At 39.0% G+C, this 26,244-nt stretch overlaps 2 protein-coding genes across 18 annotated transcripts in view; one reads left to right on the top strand and one right to left on the bottom strand.

Annotated features, from left to right (window-relative positions):
- Positions 1 to 807: 807 nt before the first annotated feature.
- Positions 808 to 5,828, bottom strand: jtb (jumping translocation breakpoint). 2 transcript variants are annotated; one of them, XM_015039584.1, is made up of 6 exons: positions 5,611 to 5,828; positions 3,738 to 4,010; positions 3,618 to 3,658; positions 2,683 to 2,768; positions 2,173 to 2,252; positions 808 to 1,506 (listed from the first exon to the last, which is right to left on the bottom strand). In XM_015039584.1, the coding sequence occupies exons 2-6, from the start codon at positions 3,824 to 3,826 to the stop codon at positions 1,350 to 1,352; spliced, it is 453 nt and encodes a 150-aa protein (XP_014895070.1). In that variant the 5' UTR covers positions 3,827 to 4,010; positions 5,611 to 5,828; the 3' UTR covers positions 808 to 1,349. The 2 variants fall into 2 exon arrangements, with proteins under 2 accessions (XP_014895070.1, XP_014895071.1); XM_015039585.1 differs by having other exon boundaries at positions 2,683 to 2,765.
- Positions 5,829 to 10,857: 5,029 nt separating this feature from the next.
- Positions 10,858 to 26,244, top strand: part of LOC106951829 (regulating synaptic membrane exocytosis protein 2-like) — a 43,431-nt gene continuing 28,044 nt past the window's right edge. For 4 of the 16 annotated variants that reach the window (XM_015039541.1, XM_015039539.1, XM_015039540.1 and 1 more), the window contains exons 1-9: positions 10,860 to 11,297; positions 11,544 to 11,707; positions 16,406 to 16,438; positions 16,575 to 16,676; positions 16,920 to 17,130; positions 18,210 to 18,355; positions 20,287 to 20,464; positions 20,969 to 21,203; positions 22,448 to 22,729. In XM_015039541.1, the coding sequence (XP_014895027.1) occupies positions 11,559 to 11,707; positions 16,406 to 16,438; positions 16,575 to 16,676; positions 16,920 to 17,130; positions 18,210 to 18,355; positions 20,287 to 20,464; positions 20,969 to 21,203; positions 22,448 to 22,729 (1,336 nt within the window). In that variant the 5' untranslated portion in view covers positions 10,860 to 11,297; positions 11,544 to 11,558. Of the gene's footprint in view, positions 11,298 to 11,543; positions 11,708 to 16,405; positions 16,439 to 16,574; positions 16,677 to 16,919; positions 17,131 to 18,209; positions 18,356 to 19,143; positions 19,664 to 20,286; positions 20,465 to 20,968; positions 21,204 to 22,447; positions 22,730 to 26,244 lie in introns of those variants that run through there. The other 12 variants (XM_015039542.1, XM_015039549.1, XM_015039543.1 and 9 more) reach the window with 10 other exon arrangements.

Below are 26,244 nucleotides of genomic sequence, written 5' to 3'. Positions count from 1 at the left end.
AGCCAGAGGAAATGTGAACCAATCAGGTGAAGAATGGGCGGACAAGAGCGATGACGTCAAGTTCTGACCAATTTCAAACTTTTAAATCTTTCCAGCGCATCCGGGATGTCGAAATGAGACATTATCAGACTTCACAGTAGATTTGAAACTATAAAAACACTAAAAAGTTCGCCGCGAGTTCGGGTAAGATTACCATACTGTGAGCTGCAAAAATAATTACAGAAAAAGGAAGGAAACAATGGTTCGCATGGCAGAATACAAACTTTTTAAGTAATTTTGTTTCTCTTAGGGATGTAAGTAATCGATTGAGTTACTCTAAAGTTTGTTGATAAGCGGACAATCTCTTAAACAGTTTTCTCCTGCATCAAGAGAAACCCGTCTTTCTAAAACAAAGGGCTAACTTTTGTACCATATACCGAATTTAAAAAAAGAAACAATATATTTTAACATTTTCTTGAGTCAGCTGTATTAAAGTCATAACTTAAGGAGCTTGTCGAGTGTTTAAATTTCTAAATAGAACCACAAAAACTGCAATTTATATCCCACAATTGACTCCGTTTGGACCATTTTTCTTTCCCGTTGTGATACAGCCGCCATTTTTTTTTCCAGATCAACGGCTTCTCTTAAGGATGGTTTCCGAAACCACAACACTGAAAAAAGGTCTAAGCAGACGTTATTAATCGATTGGAATTAATTTTAACCTAACGAATCATTAATTGACAATTAATTGTTTATTTATCCAGAGCTCAAAAATACTTTTGTCAAATTTCTGCACAGGAACCGGAATACAGCCACATAAACCAAAACACGGATGTAAAAACAGTTTTTAATGGCAAACTGAAACAGAACTGCATCTTTAAATATCAGATTTGAATCTTTTCAGACTTTTATTTCGTATTTCTGCAGGAAAATGTTTAATCTTGAAAGAAAAAGATCTTTGTTCCACACTTCAGAAACAGCTGCTCCCAATTTTCACTTCCAGAGTCCATATAAGGAAGTTCCTGTCTGACATCAGCCGATGCAGGAAGAGAGGTTTCAGCTTCTGTTCCTAAGGTTCGTCAGTTTCACTTCTGTTCTCATCCAGATCAAACTACTCCTTCCCTGATTTCTCTATAAACTCTGTTCACTAAAATATAATCTACAGTTTGCATCATAAATCAGGACTCATTGTCCCGGTTTTAGTGTTTTTTTTCTGCTGTTTTAGCAGAGAAACAGTCGCTGGTGAAGAGGAAAAACTTCACAGACGGGGAGCTGAGCTCAGCCAGCTCCATGGAGGACGTCCACCAGGTCCGGTCCAAACCTGGATCCATTTTAAAAATACTGCCACAGGATTTAAAAACCCTCTCCTCCTAGATGGACTCGATCTGTCGGCGGACCTTCTCAGAGGCGAGGCGATCCAGCCAGCGCTGGCGGATGACCACCAGGACGGCGAAGACGACCGTCAGAGCCAACATGGCTGCCTCAAACTTCCAGAAGAGATGCTCCTCCATCAGGGCGGAGCGGCAGCTGGGAGGAGGAGGAGAATGGTTAGTGTCTGTTTACACTAGAAGAACATTTGATCTGGATCCGCTTCAGATCTGATACGGAGAAATATTCCCAGTGCTTGATCTTAAATTTACACAAATTTATGGCAGATATTTAAATAGATGGAAGGAATTAACACAGAGAATGGAAGAAGAGCACAAGGGAGGGACAGAGGAAGGAAAGAACAAGGAATTAAGGAAGGAAACAAGGGAGGACACAAGGAAAGAATGAAAGGATGCCAGAAAGAAAGAAAGGTAACAAAGAAGAAAGAAAAAACCACAAGGAAAGACAAGAGAGGTGGCAAGGGCAAAAGAAAACGGGGTTAAAAGAAGGAAGGAAGAAAGATGGGAAGCAGAAAAGCAGAGAGGATGGAGGAAAGTTCAAAGATGAGGGAAGAAGAAAACAAGGAAGGAGTGGAGATAGGACACAAGGAAGAAAAGAAGCAAGAGTACAAGGAAAGAATACAGGGAAGGAAGGAAGGACATTTCTTTTTCATTTTTTTCCCATTCCTGTCCTGACTTGAGAGATGAAGAAGTTCACATCGACTGGAGTGAGGAGAATTTTAATCTCCTAACAGAAAAATCCCTGAATGTGTTTCTGTCTGACCTCAGAGGAAACTTCAGTCTCGTTAACCCTTCAGGTTCTGACCTCTTGTACTCCTGCCTGCTGGTCTTGGTGCAGTTCACCCGCTCCACGTATCCCGTCTGTCTGCAAACCGTCTGCGTCTTCTGAAACACACACACACACACACGTTTGAAGATGTCATCAGCCAATCGAGACCCAGCTCTTCACCGTCTCAGAATGGCTTCCTGACTGAATCTCAGATATAAAACTGATTCTTCAAGTACTGAAGCTAAACTAAAACTCAGACGGAATGAGATTCCCTCTGTGAGCTAAATGACTGAAAATACATCAATTATATTATTACATCACAATCTGATTAATGTAAAACAGAAAAGATATAATTACTCCCACTGCTCCTAAAATTACACTTGAAAAACTAAATAATTCAATTATTATTTTAAAGACTCATAAAATTTAATTAAAGACACTTATGAAAAAGCAATCGCATGATTGCTTAAATGATAAACGATACGATAAATGCCCACCCCCAGTAATCTGTAGATTAATGGAGCACAACAAGCTGAGTTAACGTACAGCGTTGAAGTCGCTGCAGCGGTTGCATTCCTCCAACACGACAAAGTTCTCCAGCAGCCAGCAGGGGGCGACAACAGGCTTCACTGCTGATGCAGAAGAACAAAAGGTCAGAAAAAAAAAAAAAACAAATGTGAAAAACATGCTGAAGGTTTGGTCTTAGCTTTCAGATTAGTCCTGCTGTTTCCCAAAAAGATCTATACAGATACTAAAATGATAAATAATAGAGTAGGAATATCAAAATAACAGTGTTTCAAGGTGAATTAGAGGTAACTGTGAGTGCTTTAGAATGAGTTAATGGGGTTAGAGGAAAAAAATATATAATTTGTTCAGATTCAAGGTTTTATATTGTGTACAAGTCATTTACAATTTCAGGTTTAAAAATGGTGGCAGAGGTCAAATTTATGGATTCCTGCACAAATTGGAATTGTAGGAAATTGGAATAATTTTGTGGAAAGTGCTACAAAAAAGTGAATTTAAATGCTAAAAAAGTAAAAATGAGGTTAAAAATACAGTAAAATTATACATTAAGAAGAAATGGAAGATCAGACGATGCTAGATTTGTTGATCATAGTATCCAAAAAAAAAAAAAGTTGGGAAATTTAGAAAATGTATTACAATAAAGAAAGAAGATATTATATGTAGGATGATATTTGGTCACGCAGGATTAAAAATTATTCTTTAAAATAATCGGGCAGGTTTCTGAACAAATGGAAACAATACAACATATTTACTATGGTAAATATCCACACAAAAGAGAGATTTAAATAAAAATACAAGAAGTTTTAGGTAAAAGAATTGCTTCAAATGTCATCTGGGTATGTAGCTTTTAGTTTCTTAAAAGGAACGCGTATTTTGGAAAAAGTATAGTTTTATTAGTATGGATGCCAGGCGACATAAAAAATAAAAGAAGGATGTTTGAAGCAGTCGAGGGGTACCTGTCGTCTTCTCCTCGCTCAGCAGCGCCGCTCCGAACACTCTGGAATGAAAAAGCATCAAACTGGACTTTTATTGAAACACTCTGAGGCTCTGCTGGAGGCCTGCGGGTCCAAACCCACCTGAGCGAGACGAGACCCCAGAACAGAGCATGGAGCAGGAGGACCCGAGGCCGACAGCAGGCGACTGGGATCCGGCAGTCGCTCTCCATCAGCCTGCCTCTCCAGCTGAAAGGCGACAGCGCCGCCACCCTGTCTGCTGCTGCTGGTTACTCACCAGTAACCCACTGGTTCTGGAGCTGGTGCAGGCTAACGCTTGGATTGGTTTGCTGCCTGGTTTGTTTACATGGTGCTCAGATTTAACTGGGGTGAGTTAAGGCAAAAGGCTGCAGAGACCTGGAAGAGAAAACAACATAAATCAGTCTGGAGTTTCTCCCTGTTATGATCTGATTTAGAACAAAAACATGAAAATCTATCATTTACATTAAGAAATTAGTTTTTTAGTCTTTTTTGAAACTATTCTAAAATCCCCGTTTGGCCTCACGCTGATTTTTTATTGTTTTATATTTGCCACAACATCTCTAGCTACCGTTATATTTACTAGAGCTGCAACTAATGATTATATTAGCAATTGATTATTTTCATCTACCCACTTTTTAAACATTAGAAATACATTAAAATATGCAAATAAACAAATAATTCAATAAGAAAATACTAATTTTATTGCCAAAAATGCAATACCATAGCATTCCTTTAGTTTACGCTTGATCATTTGTAGATCAATTGATTAATCAACAAATTAGATTGGGCTCCATCATCACAACTACAAGCAGTTTCTTTGTGAACTTTGGTGCTTGTTTGTTTGTTTGCCTGAACAGCATAAGCAACATTATTGCGTAGTTTGACATTTTAGACTCAGTGGTGAAATGGCTCTTTTAACCGTTCTACCACAAGTTTATTTAGTCAGAAACTCAATAAATAAAATAAAACTCAAAGTGTGATGTGACAAATCACAGATAAACTATGGAAATTTAATAGAAATCAAAGACAATTTAATAAGCATATTACACCGAGAGGACAACTAGAGTGGAGGAAAACTATTTTTTATACTCATGCAGTTGTTGAAGATTGTGAACACAAATTTCTAGAACGTGTAGGAACTTTTGTATACAGAGGAAAGAAAAACATAAAAAAGAAATTTATAAATATGTGTGTTTTATATATAAAAAAGACAATACAAAGACAACCTTTTTAATAAAAAGGGTGTCTTTTTTATTACAAAAATACACCCTTAGGAGAACTATATTCAATCTTACTGATGAAAAATACATTATAATATTTTAGATTTTTATGCCAAGTTTAAATAGTCTCACCCTCATAAAGAAAGAAAACAGTTGCTCAACAACTCAAAGCTAAATGATCAAATTCTAATAAAAATATCAGACCAAGTCGTGTCATAAAGAGTACAAGGTACAATAAATGCAGTGAAAATAAGTTAAAAAGCGACACAAAGTTCAAATAAATCTGCCACTTGAGAAAATTACTAAAGAGTAATTGTACAATTTTGGAAGCACAACACAAAGAAAAAAAACAATTCAGGACTTTCCTCAGGGTTGTGTTTCATAGCAAAGCTAGTAATATTGTTTTAATATTGCCGAACTAGTAATATTTTTTTCATCATTAAGGATTTTCTCCTTATTTTCCGCCTCTTGTAAGCATCTGGAAACAAATGTTTAACCAGATTGGGATTATGTGACCAACAGATGGTTTATAATCAGCTGACTGTAATCACAGTTGATCAATAACGACTCAAAAACGTTCAACCGGCTAATAAAAATAACAATTTATCAATCTGAACTCTGGTTATTTACAAATTTTAGAAATAACTCGGATGCTAGGATGAGGCAGCAGTGATTTACAGCCCTCCTACTCTGAGTGTTTACCTAAAGAAGAGAAGCTAACGTTAGCAGCTGTTAGCTCAGCTCTGAGCACTCACCGTGATCCGCTGAAACAGCCGCCATTTTTAGATACAACACGGCAGCTGAGAGGAAGAGCAGCTGCTTTACAGCGACGTTGAAACACGATGGCCGATAAAAAAAGGACCTGAGATCAGATAGAGACACTTCTGAAATCCACAGGCTGTTACCGGATTGTCTGACGGGCGGCCTCTGCTCACGACGACACCATTAAGCCGAGAAACGTCACAGTAAGGAGACTTCAAAATAAAAGCATCTCCACAGCGTTAAGCGGATGCAAAAGAAGGCAGGTTTTTTTTTTTTTCATTTTTAGTGTATTTATTTAACATTGCTTACAAAAGAAAAAAAATAGTATGAAAAAAAAACAAAGGTGCACAGTTCACTATGATCTAAATTACAGCAGCATCATCTGAGCCTAAAATTATTAATCACTTAAAGAAATACTTACATAAATAATGGTGTACATGAAATGTAACCTCGACTCAAACACTTTCAGCAGGAACAGTTAAATTAATAGCATTAACTCATTACAGTCAAAAGATGCTATATTTATATTATTGCATTTAAATTAAACAACTTCTTAATTTACTTCTTCACAAAATGCTTCACAATCTTTGACAAACTTTACTTTCAATATAAGGTGTAGGATTTCATCTTACCTTTACAAAACTTTTTATCTATACTAGGAGCAAATGTTTAACAACACAAAATTAGAACAGATCATGATAGTACATGTAGTTTGAAGGTTTTCTAAGGAGTAGTTTAACCTGTTTATAAGGTTTTTCTGTTTGGAAACTCACAGACGTCATGATTCGCCTTTGTGCAAACTTCCCAAAAATGGATCCAGTCCCCGTCCACTGTCCAAACATCTCTTATTGTTATTAGTGATTGTAAATTGTTTGGTGTGAATAATTTTTATTCTCACTCAATGCCAGGAGGGATTCCTGAGGAATAATGTAACGTTGACATTTGTTGTGAAGGGGAGACAAAGTCACTTCCGTTAGTTTCCTCAGCTGAGTTGGAAACGTAAATGTTGGCGGAAGTCGGTCAGATGATCCACACCGCCGCCTAGAGGCCATGACTGAAAATTACATTACACTTTATAACGTCAAAATCAGAACCATGACTAAATGTTTTGCACCAATACAGATAATTTTTTAACATTAATATAAGAAATAAACCTCATAACCGCTGCAGAAGAACAGACAATATTATATTTTATTTTTTAAATATAGAGTTTTCATGAATGTAAAGAAAAACCAGCAAAAGCAAATCCTTCTGTTTGTAGTGTTTTGTTGTTTTTCAGATGCTGTGAAGGAAGAAATGTGAACACCTGGAACCTTGAGGGCAGCGACACACCTGGCCAGGTGAAGTCTTCTGTCTCCTCCACCAGCTGCGGCCCCAGCAGAACTTCTCCAGGTTACACTGAGAGAAAAGAAAAACGGAGGCACCGATAAAGTCAGACAGGCTTAGTTTTAGTTTAGTTTCACACTCTGGGGTCCCACACCTTTCACTTTGGGAAATCTATGGGTTTGATTAACTTTTAGCTAAATTTTAAAGAAGAAAAGTGCAGATTATGTTACTCATAATCATAAAGTAAAAAAATGCTAAAAATAAAAAATAAAAAAAAAATTACATCATTACGAAATATCAAACATGGGCGGCAGAAACACACATGAACAAATCTCAGTTTTCCACAACCTAAAACGTTTGAAACTAATACAGTAGGTAATGTAACATAATACAATGCAGTTCAAAACACTTCTAGTATCAATATCTATGATTTATTAAATTTTCACTGCAAAAACATAAAATCTTACCAACTATTTTTGGTCTAGTTTCTGGTGCAAATATCTTAATACACTTGAAATGAGACCAAACTAACTCATAAGTAACTTCTCATCACAATATTGGAGTTTGTTTTAAGTAAATAATTCCTTAATATTGATTTTAAAAAGTTCTAGTTCCACTGGAAGATTTTTTCACTTATATATAACAAGACATTTTCCTACGTTATAAGTGAAATAGTCTGCCAAAGGATTGAGTACTTTTCATCAATATTAGGGAATTATATTGTAAGTTAGTTTTGTCGTATTTCAAGTCTGATTGCACCAGAAACTTTTGTGTTTTTGTTCAGTTGACCTTTAAATGACACAACAGCCTCAGCAGGAAAATACATTAGAACAATGAAGTTTATGTAGAAAGCAGAAGTAACAATGAAAATGTGTCTGTCTGTCATTCTTTGTTTTTTCATTCCTGTGTGAGAGTTGTCATGGCAACTGTCGTCCTTAACCTTTTCCATTCAATATATTTGCTCCTTTCTAGACTTAGATTTGCTCTTTTTTTAATAAATTCATGCAGTTTATTGCTAATCTAAGCTAAAACATCCATCCTTCATCCAAACCTGCTTGTTCTTACACTGTATCGGGTATTTATCTCCAGTGGTCATTATATTTAATTCCTTTTCCACATGCTTTGGTGTGGGAACAATCATCTCATCTTGAATGTGAAAAAAAAATAATTAGATGATTGAAGATTTCAGGAGAAACAGAGTTAGCTCAAACCCTATTTCCATCATAGGAGGAGGAGTGAAGGAATATAAACACCTCTGTGTTAATTTGGACCTCAGACTGGACTGGAGACGCAACAGTGAAGCGTCTATAAGAAGAGACAGCGCAGACTGGACCTCTGGAGGAAGCTAAGATCCTTCAAGATCTATAAACCTGTTGTTGAGAGAGAACGTAATTTCTTCTGGGGCAGCAGATCAGAACCAGGGACCTAAAGAGGCTCAACAGCCTGATAAAGAAGGCTGGTTCTGGTCTGGTTCTGGTCTGAGGAATCTCTGGAGATGACGATACAAAGAAGGATTGTTCATGAAATCAAGAAGATTATGGACAACTCTGACCATCCTCTTGATGGGACTGTCTTGGGAAAACAGCGTCTTCAGTCAGAGGCTCACCAGTAACCCACTGGAGATCCTTCCTGTCGGCATTCATCTACAATAACTCTTTGAAGAATCTGAATTAAAATTAGTTATAACAGCACTTTTCAATTTGAATTTGAATATTATCGCCTTCCTAAAATAATGGCCTAAGTCAATTTTGGCAAAAGTCACATTCAGTAAAAATGACTTTGGCCATTATTTTAGGAAGTTGATGATATTTTTATCTGTAGGCAGGAACCCTGATGTTAGGGCTGATTTTGTATCTCTGTTGACAGAGTGGAGATATTTACCACAATCGTGACTCTGCGTCGCTTCAGGCGTCGACAGATTCCAGGAAGTCGCATAAAGCCGTTTTTCCTCAGAGATGTGACGGTGTTCGACTCCCAGTTTGCAGAAACTTTCTCCTAAAAGCAACCAGAGAGATGAATTACCCTCCAAAGGATGTGCAGCAACTTTAAACACAGTTGGTCTCCAAATTCTTGTGTTTTAGTTGTCTGGTTGTTTTGGCTTTAGCCGCCTGTCCTACCTGCAGCGATGCTGTGGCCGGAGTGAAGAGCGGCAGGCTGCAGTCGGCCCTCCGCAGAGGGCAGATCAGCAGCAGGAACACAGCGCAGGCATTCGGCTTCATCTGTCGATCATCTACGGATCAAACCAAAGAATCAATAAATCCTCTGAGCGTCCAGATCCTCCCGCTGCTTCTCCGTCCAAAATCGAACACGCTGAATGACAAATATGACAGAAGGGAAAACAGAATAATCCTCTTAGACTGGTTTACGAGTCATGTGACCACATGATGACATCACTGAGCCCAAAAACTACTGACAGATCATCGACACCACAGCAAACATGCAGCAGAAGGAGCTCAGGTCAAAGGTCGCGCCTGGCCTGCGTTCCTCTGGAAACACAGTCACAGCTGTGCTTTAGGTGGTGGCGGCATCATGCTGAGGGGATGCTGACGAGACGAACAGGGGAGAAAAATACGGGAAAATCCTGGAGGGAAACCAGCTGGAGGTTAGAGCTGCAACTAATGATAATTTTAGTAATCAACTACTCTGATGATTAATTGATTAATCAATTAATCAAATAAGAAAAATGGTACATTCTGCAGATCATTTAAGCCTTTTTATACGATATTGCAAATACATAAAAAGATGCAAATAAACAAGTAACTTTTCATTTCAGTTTTTAAGTAACAAAATATGCACGATTACAACGATTAATTAATCACAATTAACTGTTTCACCGTTTATTACAACATATAAGAACATTTGATGAAAAATCTTAGCTTCTTTTAAGTGAAAACAATATTAAGCTCTTAGCTCTGTTTTTAACATGTCCTTGATTAAATACATGTGAATTGAATTGAAATATGAGAGCTTATTTGTTATCTCAATATTAAATAACAACTTTAATGTTGACAAAGATACAATTTAGAGAGTTTCAGTGAGCCTTAGTGTAATTTAATTACATTTCTAGTTCAAAAGACCTAATTTACTGGAGCCTCCAAAGCTTTTTTCTCACCTTAATAGAATAAATTTTAATTAATCGATGGTTTAATAGAAATATGGAATATTAGAAAATTAAACTGAACATAAATGAATCCATGCACTAGCTTAATATGCATATTGCCGCTGTTTTTAATCAATATTACCAGTATTATTGTTGTTTTTAGTGTTGTTATTGGTTTTATCCAGTAGAGGGCGCTATTTATGTATTTTTAGTGGGGAAGTAATTTTATTTGTGAAATAGTTTTTTTTAATTAATTAACGTTTTAGGGGTGTTAAATGTTGATTATTATGAACAAGATAAAAATATTATATTATATTACATTATAGTATGTTATAATATTTTATGTTATATTATGCACTATTTTTGGGGGGATATATTGCTTCAATTCAATGTTGGCAGTTTAACAATAGCTTTATTGATTATTATTATTATTATTATCAATATTATTCTTATTACTGTTATTATTAATATTGTTCACACAGGAGTGTAGTTTTCTTTATAATAACTCCCAAATTTTACTGTATTACAGACATATATTTCACAATTGTCTTACGTTTTCGGGGATTACATATTACATTATATTATATTATATTATATTATATTATATTATATTATATTATATTATATTATATTATATTATATTATCAGGAACTAAATATTTTGTCCGTTTTTCCCCCTCTTATTTTTAACGTTAAAAATATAGTGTTTTTTTATTTATTTATTTATTTTAGGTTACCTGATATAAATATCACCGTTGCTATTCTTATCACCTCTTTGTGGATCCAGAAATAGTGTGGAAAGCTCCCAGGCCGAGTGTGTTGGAGTCATTTATAGCTAATTGATTGATTGACTGCTGTGAGAGCTCGGTTGTATTTCTATCTTTGGCTGCAGGTCTATGTTTAGCCTGTGGAGAGCGGCCTCCACCACCGCCCACCCGCCCGACGACCAGCTGATCTTTGTTGCACGTAAGCGCCGTCTTGTCGTGGCCCCGCCCCGCTTCCTATGGAGGATTTATTTATTTTCTCCTCCGTCTCCTCCTCCTCTCCCGCCGCTGCGTCCATTATTACCGAGAAGAAACGGAGAATGAACAGCGAGAAAACGGGACCACTGCAGGCCGAGCGGACCGCCTCGGAGGACTGAAGGATGAGCGCCGACCGCGGGACGCAGAGCCGACCGGAGCCGCCGCCACTGAGCACCGGAGGAGGCAACATGAGCTCGGACTAAGCAGGCGAGAGGACTCCGCTGCGTCCGTCGGTAAGGGATGGATGGATGGGTGGATGGATGGATAAACAGGTGGTCTGATGGCGGATGATGATGATGATGGCACAGCGCCGCACGGAAGCGCACCTGGAAGAAATAAAATGAGCGCTCTGCGGCTTTGCAGGCTGCATCATCAACATCATCATCGTCATCATGATTTATTGACGGTATTGACGGCTCTCGGCCGCGCTGAAACACCCCGACGCCGACTGGACTGACCCCGTCCTCCTTGTCTTGCAGCGGCTCTCGGTCGGGATGTCTGGAGCGGCCGGACCTGCACCGCCCACCGGGGCCGGACCGGAGCTGCCGGACCTGAGCCATCTGACCGAGGAGGAGCGGAGGATCATCCTCTCCGTGATGGAGCGACAGAAGAAAGAGGAGGAGAAGGAGCAGAGCATGCTGAAGTGAGTGCTTTTTTTTTTTTTTGTATTTTAAATTAATCGGCAGTTATCAATATTTCCCTGGTACCATCTGCTGCAGAAGACACGATGTTCAAAAATAAAAGGCTGCCATGTGCAGTAAAGATGAAGGTTATACCTCAGATATTTACTCACTTTCTCAATAAATAAACGGTAAAACTGAGCAAGGAATCAATCACTGCAAATAAAGGCTAATAATGAGAAATAAAATAAAGTTTATGGTAATCAAAATGGTAATTAGATGAAATCCAGAGGAACCCTGACCTGAAAACAACGTTTAGATAGATAGATAGATAGATAGATAGATAGATAGATAGATAGATAGATAGATAGATAGATAGATTAGGAACACATGCACTTCCAGGTTTTGTACATTAAGGCCTACTTAGAAAAACAAAAAATTTTGCCACATTATTTAGAAAACTAACATCGTACACATGGCATTGGTTTCAAAAGAGTTTCATCCTCCTGAATTCACACCTGAGCGTTGTTTTAAACATGCCAGACCCATAGGGGGCAGTGTAGTGCTAAGCTAAAGCCTGTCACCCAATCAGAATCCTTAAAAAACAACATGACTTCCTGTAAGGACTAAACATGGCGCCCAGAGGTTTGTTTGTGTGGACGTTTTTTAAATCTCCACTTTGATCTGAGTTTTTATAAATAATTGTTTTTAGTGATTTTATACTGAGTTTTTGAGTGGATAACAGGCTGAAACATACAAATGTCTTAGTTTCCCCAGATATTACTACGTGTGGACTCGGCCTATGTCTGTGAAAAGAAAATCTGCAAGAATCTTTATCAGTTCCAAAAGTTCCCTTAAGCTCAGCATTATCGCTAAAATATTTTAATTGCAGCAAAAAAAGGGGAGAAAATGTAACAGTTGCTATGTCCGGTCTCTAAGTGGTGATGTAATGGAGTAACGCATGAAATATAAACCAACAATTGTAGTGAATATGCCTAAAATCTGCTGTTATACCTCAAGGTTGTGGACCAGAGTGATGGTCATCTAAAAAGTCCAACATCTCAGTGATATCTGCTCATTGTTTAGCCCTGAAAACTACAGAGATGTTCTGACGCTACCGATCGGATTGCTCTTTGCCAGCCACATGGAGAGGACATCATAACCAAGTGTGTTATTTAATTTCCCTTTGGGATCAATAAGGTCTTTGTAAATTGAATTTAATTAATAAAACCTTTGGCCCCCAAAACCTTGGAGCCCTGGGCTACCGCCCCAGTTCTACAAACTCTTTAAACAAACTCTGTTTCAAAGTATCTGAAATTAGTGTTGAATAACTAGTCTAAATATTGATACGTTGAAAGTTGTCATGAAGACAAAACTAAAGAAGAAAAAATGGAGTCCAGACTCCTAGAAAGAAAATGAAATTTTCCTTTACTTCAGCTTTATGAATCTCAATTCAGAAACCAGCTCTGCAGTTATTAGCTAGCAGTTTCACCTGTTTTTTCAAGGGTTAATTTCGCCCCCTGGCACAGTGGCGCCCTGGGCAAAGAGCCATTTGGCCTTTTTGTTGTTGCACTACCACAGAAGGATTGGTTAAACAGCTGAAAATGAGGAAAAGACGATGATCATCAGTCTGGGATCTGGGATCTACTAATAGAGGATTTCCCCCAGAAAACTTGCTAAGCTTGGTGGTTGGGCGCTAGTGGTCTGGTCATCCAACGACCCGCCATGTTTCTGAGTTAAAAGATGTTTAAAGTTGACAGAAAATGTAAAAATGTCACTTGGTAATTATGTGTTATTAAAAGATAACACCAAATAAAGTCTTAAAATTGTAAACATTTTAAAAAGACTGAAATAAATAAGGAATGATTAGCCTGGTGGGGGCACAAGTAAAGCCTGGTGGCCCGCCAGGCTGATAATACACTGGGGGAAACCCTGCTAATAATAATTAATAAAAGTAAAAACTGCTGCTTTTGCATGATTATAAAAGAAAATTCAGAAGAAACTGTACTTCACACCAGATCAGAACGGAGATCCTGACATGTGGTCTTTACCCAGAATGCACTGCTCCAGGATCTCTGTGCTCATCTAACGTTTTGAAGCTAAAAACTGGAGTTTTTCAGGCTGCACGCACGCTTGTCACCTGCAGCCCTTCTGTTTCTGTTGGTTTTAATTGGGCTCCAGACTAAATCCAGTTATCTCATTAGTGGGAGTGTTGGTGGATCGGTGGCTGTGGTTTAACACGAGTCAAAGTGTCTTGAACTTTTGAGGTCTTTGAAAATGTAAAGACTTTGTGAAAAAATTTGTGTTTTCTCTGGAGAATAACGTTCAGGAAAGAAGGGGGATAAATAAGTAGCTCTTCCTTGAACATTAAGGAATTTAGTTTGAGTGAAAACAAAACGGACATAAGAAAACGATAACATCAGTTAGTCTGTCATATTACTAATTATTGCACAGACTTGTAAGAATAACTTAAGCTGTTCATTGATCATGTTGCTATAACCACATTTCGCCACCAGATGTCTCTAAACTCAAACCTCCACCTCAATGAAGGAAGGAAGACTTGAGTTTTATTAGGATCTGATACACAAAGACAATATTGTGATTATTTTCCACTAGAATGGAAAGTATTGAGGAGTTATACTGTAAAAACACAAAATCTTACCAAGTATTTTCTAGGGAAAATATTTGGTTCACTTGAAATAAGGCAAAGCTAATTTATAAGCAACTTTTCAGCAAGACATAGGAGCTTGTTTCAAATAAATAATTCATTAATATTGGTTTAAAAAGTACTGGTTCCACTGGCAGATTATTTTATTTATAACATGAGATAAATGTGTTATTAGTGAAATAATCTGCCAGTGGAACTAGAACTTTTTCATGAATATTAATGAATTATTTACTTAAAACAGGCTCCTTCATTTTGCTGAAAAGGACGTTGTAAGTTAGTTTTGTCTTATTTCAACATTTGGTTTAGAAAATACTTGGTTAGATTTTGAGTTTTTGCAGTGTAGGATGATGAATGGATGATTCCCCCCCCAGGTCCCGGTTTTCACATCATCAGTCTTGTCTGTTGTTCTTTAATTTAAGTTTTTATGTGTTAATTCATTTACTTTGTTTTGTTTTTTTATTTTCTGTCAGAGTTTCTGGAGTCATAAAGCAGAATGAGATCAGATGTGTCTGATTTTAAGAAATAAACAAATAACAGATCAGAACTCACAAAGGAAATAATTATAAAGACATTACAGCAAAACAAAAGAGTCCACAATTATGTGAAAAATGGTTTAAATAAAAGCTTAATTTCTACTCGCCTACAGAGATTCATCAATGACAAATTTAAAATATTAATTTTATGAATCAACCTGTCCAATCAGTTTGAGTCTAATTGACTGAATCTCTCTTTAATTAGTTAGTAGATATTGCTGGACTCAACTCAAACACTGATTTCATAACACTGTTTGGTTAGCAGGAGCTGGTTTAAGTAAATAATCCCTTAATATTGATGAAAAAGTTCTAGTGAAGATATTTAAATCACAGATCTCCAGAAGCTCTTCATTAACGATTAGAGCGCCATCATAACTTCTACAACTTCCTTATTTATCTCATAAAGATCTTGTCTGACCAGCAGAACTTTATCGATCAAATTAGCATTTTATCTGTTCTTACTATCATTATTAATTATTTACAGGTTACTTATTGACCAGTAGAACCTGATCATTAGCGACCAATGTTTCTTTTTCACCGACTGCTGAACCTCATCTTGGCCTCAGGAATCACTTCATTTGTCTCTTGGACTAGAAAGACACCATATTAAGGATATGCTCACACAGCATATCCTGGATGCTCAATCCTGATTATTTCTTTTGCTGGAATCAGATTTTTTTATTTATTTATATATATATATATATATATATATATATATATATATATATATATATATATATATTTTTTTTTTTTTTGTGGGTAGTCGTTCATACTACCAAATGATCCAACAAAATTCAGGCTTCCAAAGCAATGTGCGCGGAAGAACATTTACGTCAGATATCTTTGTGGAAGTATAATGGACGGTTTTATTCGGCAACGGGAGCCGACAGTAATGTCAGAGAAATCATGACAACACAAAGTAGATAATAAAATGAAAGCACAGCTATGAGCGACAGCATTGACTGCATTTTCTGTACAACTGGATGTAGTCGGAGTTAAAGTGGTGAGACTGTGATGTGATGCTTCAGCGACACAGACTGCTTTCATATATTCATAATTATAGTTTTCATTCATTGTTTATGTCCTGATTTACTGTGTCTGGCTTCTTCTGGTGCAGAATTATGACATCAGTGACGTGAAAGTTGGACAAAACGCGACATGACTGTTCAGACTGCAGACGCTTTGAAAACAATCGGATACGTTTCTGAACTAGGTCCACGTTTAGAAGTGACTTAAATTTAACTTTTTAGGGATTAAAACATCAGAACTGAAATGAAAAAGTTGGATATGACAGTCACATTTTGGACAATTGCTCTTTTTACATGACAGATAAACTGACAATACGGAGTTGAAGTTATCAAAACTTGACTATTGTACCTATTAGCCCATCATAGTTCGTCTTTCTGTTCTGTCCATGTCTCCATGTTTCTGTTCAGTTTGTGCTTCGCTTTTGGTTAACTTCTCTTTATTGTTTTTGTTCTGTTTCATCCTCATCCTCATCATGGCCTTTGTGTCTTCAGGGATGAGGAGGAAGTAAAACCTCTCCCAGCTTCGTAAGTACCTCAGAGTCCGCTGTGCTGTTTGAAACCCCTGTCCTGGCCAGAACCTCCTTCCTGTTTCCCAACCTGACGCCCCAATCCCACGGCGAACCTGCTTCCTATCCGCTGACTGTCTGTGTTACCTGGACAGGTGGAATCCGTTCTCAGGGTTCAGTCAGTTGGTCAATAATGTTGCAGCCAATGTGTCCGAAGTTCTGCAGGTTAAAAGTCCGACTGACAACGAGTCGCAGACGTGAGTAAAACCGAGAAGGTGAACTGATCGGAGGTCTGTTTCAGGCTCAGCTCAGATGTTGATCGATTGTTGGATATTTTGCCAAATCAGATTTGATCTGGATCATTCATGAGGATCAGATCAGTGCAGAAAAAGTTTCCTTATCACAGGCTAGTGGAGAGATTGGAACCAGTTGTAAAGTAGGTAGAGTTTGACGCAGGATTTGTCCTGATGTCGGTGTCTGACTGCTCCTGTTCTTTACAGGAAGTTACATCAGCAGTTTGAGATGTATAAGGACCAGGTGAAGAAGCTGGGGGAGGAGCCTCCTGCGGCGCAGACGGCGAGGGCGGAGTCTCCCACCTGCGGCGTCTGCCACAAAACCAAGTTTGCCGACGGCTGCGGCCGAGCCTGCTGCTACTGTCAAAGCCGCTTCTGCGCGCGCTGCGGCGGGCGTGTCCCTTTAAGAGCCAATAAGGTTGGAGTGTGAGGTCGTATTTCCTCCTTTGGACCTTTAGTTTTTCTGTTTGCAAATCTTAACGTCCACCTTTTTCAGCTTAACGTTGAACATAAACACAATATCATGTCTTTGAATAAGTTAGTACAAGTGTTGATGTTTTCTTCTATATGATAATTTGATTTCAAGGTGCATTAACTCCCAAAAGATAAAGAATATATTTCTAAATAATTGTTTTATTTGTGGATTTAAAGAGTAAAACATTGAATAAGTCATGCAAAAAGTGTGGTTAGGTGTAAAAACATAATTAACAGTTAATTAAGTCTCAATCTCAAAAATCTGCAAATAAAACAACAAAATGTGTCTTTTGCAAAAGCATTTATGCTCCTTGAACTTTCACATTTTGTTTCATTGTGTTTTATTTGGATTTTATTCAATAAACCAACACAAAGTGATTCGTTTTTGTAACTTGGAAGGACATTTATTAATGGTTTGATGTGTTTCAGCCCCATCTGCTCTGATACGCTAAGATAAAATCTAGTCAACTAATCATCTAATTAGAAAATAGTTTCCTCCTTTGTTTAATTTAATCTTGGCTTATCTGTTAAATATCTACTGGTTTGTTAGTGAACAAAAAGCATCATGAAGACCAAGAAACCCAGCAGATGGGTCAAGGATGAAGCTGTTTAGGTTACAAGACGATATCCAAACTCTGAACATCTCACAAAGCTTCAACTATCATCTGAACATGGAAGAAAAATGGAACAACTACAAACTTATCAACCCAAACCAATTAAAAAGCAGCCAAAAAGTCCCATGTAGTGACCAGTGTGAAACATAGAGACGGCAGGGTAATGCTGTGGGTTGTGTTTGTTTCTCATGGATGGGAACGCTGGGAGAACAGTCCTGAAAGAAAACATGTTAAAACTCAAGAGCTGCAATGAAATGGATTAGATCCAAAGGATAGAATGGCCCAGTCAAAGCCCAGGCCACTTTGAAAGCCATTTTGTCACGTATTGGTCTGCCACATAAGATCCAAATAAAACACAGTAATGTTTGAAATCTGAGCTTACATAAACGTGTGTGTTGTTGTGTCTCAGGTGATGTGGGTCTGCAACGTGTGCAGGAAGCAGCAGGAGATTCTGACCCGGTCGGGAGAATTTTACCCCAACGCGTCGCCTCCACACGGGCCGATGCAGGGAGCGCCGGGGGCCGTGGGGCCCCTGAGCAACGGGGCCACGGAGCAGTAAGTGTCACTTAAAGTATTAGACGGCAAACACTCTTCTAGTGGTGGATAGAGACACAACCCGCCATCCAACTGGACCAGATTCGACCTCTGATTGGGTGATGGAGAATCAGGATATGCAGCATTTTAACGGCCACTTTGATTAAACTACGAGAACGACCAGAAGCAGTCACTCTGACCGCCGCATTTAATTCACCTGGCAAGCTTGGAACTAAAATAAAACTTAATTTAATTACCAATGCACTGTATTTAGCAATAAAATTCATTATTTTTAATTGAATAAATTAAGTTTAATTATTCATCAAGCAAAAATCAAACACTATAGATTTTTAATTTGTTCATTTAACATTTTTTCAAACTTCTTTTTGCAATTTTGTTTTGAATTGGAAAAGTCAAAAAACGAACTATGCATAAATATAATTTTTATTTAATCTCTTGATTCAGTAAGATTTAGGTTTAATACCAAAACAGATTTTTTTTTGTGAAAAAAATTAACAAATGGAGCACAATGGGGGTAAAATTCTGAAATTTGAAGTGTTTTCTAGAAGCTGCTTAAGGCTTAAAGGGGTTTTATGTGTGACACACCAAAAATAAATACGTTTTACTATTTTTAAGTGAAAATAAACCAAACATCTGATGCTAAATCTGCAGCAACAGGTCAGAAACAGGCAAAAAGGGATATTTTTCTCCTTTTTTTGTGTTTCTTAACCATTTAACCCTCAGCTTTGTCTGCAGGTTTTTACTGCTGAGTCAGTAAAATTCAGACTCGTCCTTTTGACGTCTGACTCGGTCATAATTAGATCACACACATAATTTACCTCCAGACCCCATCTCCAACACACACACACACTCACACACACTCAGATTGTGCCTGCCGTCCCCATCAAACACGCACAGCCCCCATACACACAAACTCAAACACACACGCTAATCAGATTAACAGAATAATAATCCCACAGCTCACTGGGGATTATTGCTGCTGCTAAATACAGCAGGCTAACACACACAGGCTAACGGGAGCTAGTAGCGGTGACGTAATACCCCAGGTGGGCGGAGTCAGAGTGAGATAGAGGGTGCTGAAAGGGGCGGAGCTTCAGTCATACTCCTGCTGTCAGGTACAAACCTGCTGAGTGTGTCATTGTGTCGAGTGTTGAACCGGCACAGAAAACAGAAACAGGCTCTTTGTTTACGTCCCTGAGCAAAAGGCACACAACTCAAACGCGATGATGTCTGGATCTGCTCAGAGTTTCATCCGCCGCCCTGCAGCTGCATGACGGCTGCGTTGGTGCGCACTGACAGGAAACGCATGTAAGTCTGCGTCTTGCACATCCAGTTACAGGCTAATGCGAAGTTTGTGATCTTTGTTCAGAGAAGATTCAGTGAGATTCTGGGTGGTTTGAGGGAGTAGTTTCCCTCAGAGAAACAACATTAATGGAGTCCTAGAGGTTTATTATTTATAATGAATTCATGTCCCTCAGACTGATAAAGGAGGGAAGGAGGGATCTCCGGTTAGGCTGCTGGACGACGTTCAGTGGAAAGAAAACATCTGGAATTTGGGATTATTGGATCTGGATGAAGAAAAACGAAAAGAAAGATGTTAATTTATTCTATCTTTCTTTCCTTGTTTCCTTCTTTTCATCCTTCCCTCCTTTTTTGTTCCCTACTTCCTTTATCTGCTTCCTTCTTACTTTCTTTCCATCCATCCATCCATCCATCCATCCATCCATCCATCCATCCATCCATCCATCCATCCATCCATCCATCTCTCTGTAAATTAAGATCTTCCCCTGTAAACTCATCTCTCTCTCCTGCTCATTCGTGAACCGCCATGTTGGAATCACTTCAAATAAACAAACAATCTCAGCGTCTCTTTTGTTTACGTGAAGCAGCGTCTCCTGGCTCCTGATTGGTTCGCTCCGTGTGTCCGACAGGAGGCGGAGCCCCTCGGCGTCGTACTACGATGGTGGCGGCAGGATGCCTCGCTCGCCTTCCGACCACGGCTTGGACCGCCGCCCCCACTCTACGCACAGCTACCATGGTAACGGCGAGGAGGAGCTACGTGTCCAGAGGCGACCAATCAAAGACCGGCGCGGCCGCTGGCACTCACAGGTGGGACGGCGACGAAACGCCTCTAATGTCACAGAGCGGTGATTTAATTTCCATGATGTTGTAATGTTCAATGTTATGTGTGCAAAAAAAACTGAAAGAATATTGTTTTTATTTCATCATTATTTTTTTTTATGTCATTCAGTAACTATAAAATATTTATAAAATAATTTAATAAGCCGGTTAGAAAAAGCAGGAAGTGAATGAAACATGATGGATGGATGGATGGATGGATGGATGGATGGATGGATGGATGGATGGATGGATGGATGGATTCTATGTATCTTTCTATGTGATGATTCAGATTTAAAGGTAAAACAATTATTTTTTTAATTTAATTTATTCAAATATTTCAAATGTTTCCCAGTTTTAAGTTTCAGTTTAATCCAGATTAAACTCTGGATTAAACTTTAAAAGCTAAAGCTAAACTTCTGAACCTGAAGCTAACTGCGGCGTTTTCTGCTAGACCTGTGTTAGGAAGTTCACCTGTTCTCCTTCCTGGATCAGGACCACCCGTTTGACCCGGTTCTGGTGGACCGGGAGCTGCGGCGCCGCCAGGAGGAGGAGTTCCAGGCTCGCTACCGTAGCGACCCCAACCTGGCCCGCTACCCGGTCAAGCCGCAGCCGAGCGAGGAGACCATGAGGATGCTGGCGCAGGTCGGCCGGGTCCGGCACCAGCGCCGGCACAGCGACGTGTCGCTGGCCGCAGCAGAACCGGAACACCTCAACCTCAGACACTCAGGTCCGGATTTACTCTTTGTTTAGCATGTTGCTCATTTCTCTTTCCCACTTCCACTCAAAATGACCCAAGATTAATTAAAACAAGGAAAATAATAAGAAAAAAGTCTGAACTGCTGTGTCGCTGAAAAATGCTATTCAAATACATTTTATTGATTGATTGTCTAATTTCTGGTATAAATATCTTAGTAAATTTGAAATAAGACAAAACTAACTTAACTTACTTTTCGATAAGATATTGAAATTTATTTTAAGTCAATAATTTGTTAATATTGATGAAAAAATACTAGTTTAATTGGCAGATTATTTCACTTTTAACATGGGAAAAGTGTCTTGTTATAAGTGAAATAATCTGCCAGTAGAACTAGAACTGGTTGCTAGGTAACGGGCTGGGCTTGGCCAGGGTTGCCAGGTAACGGCTTTAGTGCTCCTTACCAATAGAACTAGAACTATTTCTTACCTGAGTGAAGTTGGCCCCCCCACCTTCTTCAAATCAGACAAAATTGGTGTCAAACGTTTGTGCTGGTTTGTGCAGCAAAAATTTTTGTTTGTGCCGCTATCATTTTAAAGATATAAAGAAATGTTTCCAGAGGTCATCCAAGGTCAACCAGCCCTCCACCTTCTTCAAATCAGACAAAATGGGTGTCAATCAACTCGGCTACGTTTGTGTTGATTTATGCAGCAGAAATTTTTGTTTGTGCTGCTTTGGCTTTGAAGATATTAATGAAAGTGTAAAGGTCAAAAGGTCAACCAGCCCCCCAACTTTTATGAAATCCATCTTCCTTTATATCTTTAAAATGATAGCGGCACAAACAAAAACTTTTGCTGCACAAACCAGCACAAACGTTTGACACCCATTTTGTCTGATTTGAAGAAGGTGCGGGGGCCAACTTCACTCAGGTCTATTTCTTCAATATTAAGAAATTATTAACTTCAGTCCAGCTCCTACATCTTGCTGAAAAGTTACTTGTGAGTTAGTTTTGTCTTATTCTAAGTGTACTAAGATATTTACACTAGAGACTAGACCAAAAGTACCAAATAAGAGTTTGTTTTTGCAGTGTTTTCCGTTTGTTCTGTTGTCTAGTTAGTTATTTGATGTTTTGTAGATCAATATGTTTATTTGATAGTATGTAATATTTGTTTTTTGCACACTATTTGGTGAATTAATAATAAAAAAGACACATAAGTGAGTAAATATCAGATTCCTGTTACTGCTTTGCTTTATTAACTCATTATTTTGCTCCTCAGCTGTCCGCCAGAATCGGCCTCAGGGACTGATTGGGTCTGGAGGTCAGAGGTCATTCTCAGTTGACAGGACTCCCAATCACCTCAGCCCCACGTCTCCTCGCCGCAGCCCGTTGCCACAGCAACTCCTGGACCCGAGCTCCGCCCTCAAGAGGAAGCCCACCAATGAGAGCATGGCACATAGAGGGAGGATGATGGGGAAGATGCACGTGATTGGCAGCTTCAGCAGTTCAGAGGAGGAGCTGCTGACCACACCTGAGTACACCAGCTGTGATGAGCCTGACAGTAAGTACTACATGGAGAGGAAAGCTACGTAGAAACATCAGAACAGAAAAACACACATCCAGAGTGTCAGAACATGGAAACACACATCCAGAGTGTCAGAACATAGAAACACACATCCAGAGTGTCAGAACATAGAAACACACATCCAGAGTGTCAGAACATAGAAACACACATCCAGAGTGTCAGAACATGGAAACACACATCCAGAGTGTCAGAACATAGAAACACACATCCAGAGTGTCAGAATAACCTTAAAGGCTCCTTCCAGACTGAGCTGTTTTAGGGCGTCTTGTCACTTTAAATCCAAATGAGCTGCTGCTGGCCACGCCCCCAACTTAATGTTTACATTCACGTGAAAATGGCTGCAAACAGATGTACAGATGTACAACTGTACACCTTTGAAAAGCATTAGTAGAGCCTCCTGCACAACCAACAAGAATGCAGGAGGTAGTTTCTGGTCCTTGCTGCAAGGACCAGAAACTACTAGATTTGTTTTCTAGAGAAGCGCTAAAAATTGAGATTGAATTGAAGTTTTAGCTTGTTTAGCCGTGAACAACAATAACCCACAAGTCAGAAACGAAGTAATTTTAACAATTCAGGGTAAAAACCTTTAATAATAGTAGTTACTCCTTTATCTTGCTGAAAAGTTACTTGTAAGTTAATTTTGTCTTATTAACAAATGTCTTAGTTTGCTAAGATATTTGCACTAGAAACTCATCAAAATATACCTGGTAAGATTAGTTGTGTTTTTGCAGTGTAACTGTCGTACTGATATATGGTTCCTGTAACAGAATGTCACATTAGTTTAAATTGTCTTCTGCCCTCTAGTGGAGATGTGAGGTATTTTTGCCTTTTTCCTGGAACTTGTCTTTCAGTGTAATATTGAGTTTTCAGGCTCTGAACTGAGAAACAGGAAGGAGGGAGAGTGGAAAAGGAGACGCTGTGTGTGTTCACAGTGACTTAAATTAGCTCAGTGTGATAATCTTCTTACAGCTGAATCTGGCTTCACCTCCAACCAGCTTCACCTGCACTTCCTCAGCCTCACAACAGAGGGATCCCCTGAGAAAATGTTCTACTTTCCTCTCATCGTTTCCATATTTTGGTTGCAGGTTTCTGGTTTCTTATGGTGGTACGGTTCCACGTTAGAGAACTTTTTTCCCAGTCTGTTACTGGGAACGGCCTGGGAAAGCGGGTATCACTTTTATGTTTAGTACCTCCAAATCCCACCACTAAATGTTGCCGAGAGTTGTCTCTAATGGATCAGATTCTACATTTTTCCAGACAGTTTTATCTGTTTTCCAGGCCATTTTACAGCACAACCAAGTAACTGTTACCTTCAATTGTTATAAAAATGCTTCACATATGAAATTTGACTTAAAAGAAATTTTGCTTCCTAATTTCACGCCTTAAAATTGGGGCTCTGTCTCTTTAAAATCTCTTGCCTTCAGAAAGTCATCACAACATCCAAGCATGAACTCACTGCAGCTCAGACTGACATGAACTTAAAGTGTCCGCGCATCCTTAAAACGTCCTAAATTCATTTTTTAAAGCAAGTTGGCCTTTAATATGTTACTCACAGGTCTGAAATTTTGTCTGTTTGCACTATCTGATCTCCTACAGTCTATTTTTTATTTGTGGGACTTTCCTGTCAGGCAAACATTTGAGTCGCATTCAGTCACATTTTTTGCGTTTTGTGACTTGAAGGTTGAGGCTACTGCTAACTAGCTGCTAATGTACTGTTGATAGCTAGCTAGCGTTTCTTGTGTCTTAGTCATGTTTTCAAGTTTATCTCTAGCTGGCTGTTTGACGTTTGTAGATTTCTGTGGAGATGCATGTCTTAAATTTAATTCATAACGGTCTTAAAAAGTCTTAAATTTGAGTTGTTCAAACCTGAGAAACTCTGGATTGGAAACGAAGCTCTTGGCGCTTTCCAACTTAAGTCACCATGTAAACCTTTTCTCTATGAAGCTGTGCTGGTTTTAGTTCTGGTTTTTGTTCACTGTTGCCGTGGTAACCCGTTTATTCAGATGCACTGTCCTCCTGAGAGTCGGTCTCCAGGGTTTCGGACTGTTGACGTCATGAATGTCGGCAGAGTTTCAGTTTCCACGTTCTGCGTTCGGTTAATCTTCTGTGTCTACGTCTCAGGGACCAAAGTCATGAGAGATGATGGATTCTGATTGGCTCAGACTGACTCCTCCCATCGGGGTCAGAGGTCAGAGATCAGCTCAGAGTCGCTGACGCTGCGTTACTGAAGACACCTGGACCGCAGGACGTGGCATAAAAACCTCCAACAAACTCGAGTGGAAAACAGAACGGATCCTGGAGAAGCTGGTCGATAATCTGGCCATGGTGGGAGACGAACATCTCAGCCTGCCAGTTCTGATGGGTCACAGAATCAGCGTCGATGCTCATTTCCGTCAATTGGATTACAAGTGAGGAGTTTAGATTACCAGGAGGCGCTGCAAGGAAGCAGGAATAGAAACAGTGCAGGAGGGAACCAAACTGTGGACAAGGCACCTGGATCTGCTGCTGAGCTGTGTATTTTGCTCACTTTCCTGGAAATCTGTTGGATTTTTCCAAGTCCTTAAGGTTTAAAATTCAAGAAAGTGCTTGGAGTTGTTGAAATGTTTCTCCCAGTTTGCCGACTCTCTGACCCAAAGTGAAGCAAGCAGCAGCAGGTTAGCAGCCGGTGAAGTTCAGCTGAAGCGACGATGCTGCCGCTGACAGAGTCGGACTCTGTGTTTGGCCTGAGCTAATCTTGTTACAGACAGGTATGAGCCGCCCTGCAGCCTTCAGGCAGCGCTCGGGGCAAACTGCGATCCCTCACCCACAGAGGAGGACCGAGGAGCTGCAGGTTCCCCTCCTGCTCTTCTTCTTTTCTTCTTCATCTAAAGCTTCGTCTTTTATCATGGCGTCGTCCTCTCAGACCTGTGAGTACTGCAGAGGTTTCTGGCAGCGACCTGCACCTGATGACGGGTCTAAGTGGACTTCCTGTCCGTTTAAAGGCTCAAACACTCTGTTATTGCTCTAAATTTACCTGCATTAATCTTCTTTGACTGATGACAGAAAGTTTATAGGTTGAAACTGCAGCTGACGGACGATAATGCTGCATAAAACTGATCCCAGAGCTGATTTCACGCCAACAAAACCAAAATATTACCAAGGAGTTTTGGCCCAGTTTCTACTATAAATGTCTTACAACACTTGAAATAAGAAAAAATCTAACTTAGAAGTAGCTTTTCAGAAAGAGATAGGAGTTTGTTTTATCTGCAACGGAACAAGTACTTTTTAACCGATATTAATACGAATTATTGACTTAAACTCCTATGTCTTGCTGGAAAGTTACTTGTAAGTTAGTTTTGTCTTTTTTTTTAAAGTGAATTAAGATATTTGCACTAAAAATTAGACAATCAATAAATAAGTCAAGTTTATTTTTATACCACATTTCAGCATCACATTAGTTCAAAGTGTTTTCATTGTGAAAACATAACAAAAAGGAAACATAATTTAGTCAA

Source organism: Poecilia latipinna, unplaced genomic scaffold, assembly GCF_001443285.1.
Source record: "Poecilia latipinna isolate Pla-1442-1.1 unplaced genomic scaffold, P_latipinna-1.0 Scaffold476, whole genome shotgun sequence".
NCBI lineage: Eukaryota > Metazoa > Chordata > Actinopteri > Cyprinodontiformes > Poeciliidae > Poecilia > Poecilia latipinna.
Note: the sequence above shows the minus strand (reverse complement) of the source record. Positions and strands in the feature narration are given on the sequence as shown.

Coding starts and splice junctions, on each gene's coding strand:
- jtb (XM_015039584.1), bottom strand. CDS start 3,826: ATGGAGAGCGACTGCCGGATCCCAGTCGCCTGCTGTCGGCCTCGGGTC. Junction 2,769..3,617: donor GAGCGAGGAGAAGACGACAG/GTACCCCTCGAC, acceptor CTTCTGCATCAG/CAGTGAAGCCTGTTGTCGCC. Junction 1,507..2,172: donor AGCAGGCAGGAGTACAAGAG/GTCAGAACCTGA, acceptor TCCTCCTCCCAG/CTGCCGCTCCGCCCTGATGG.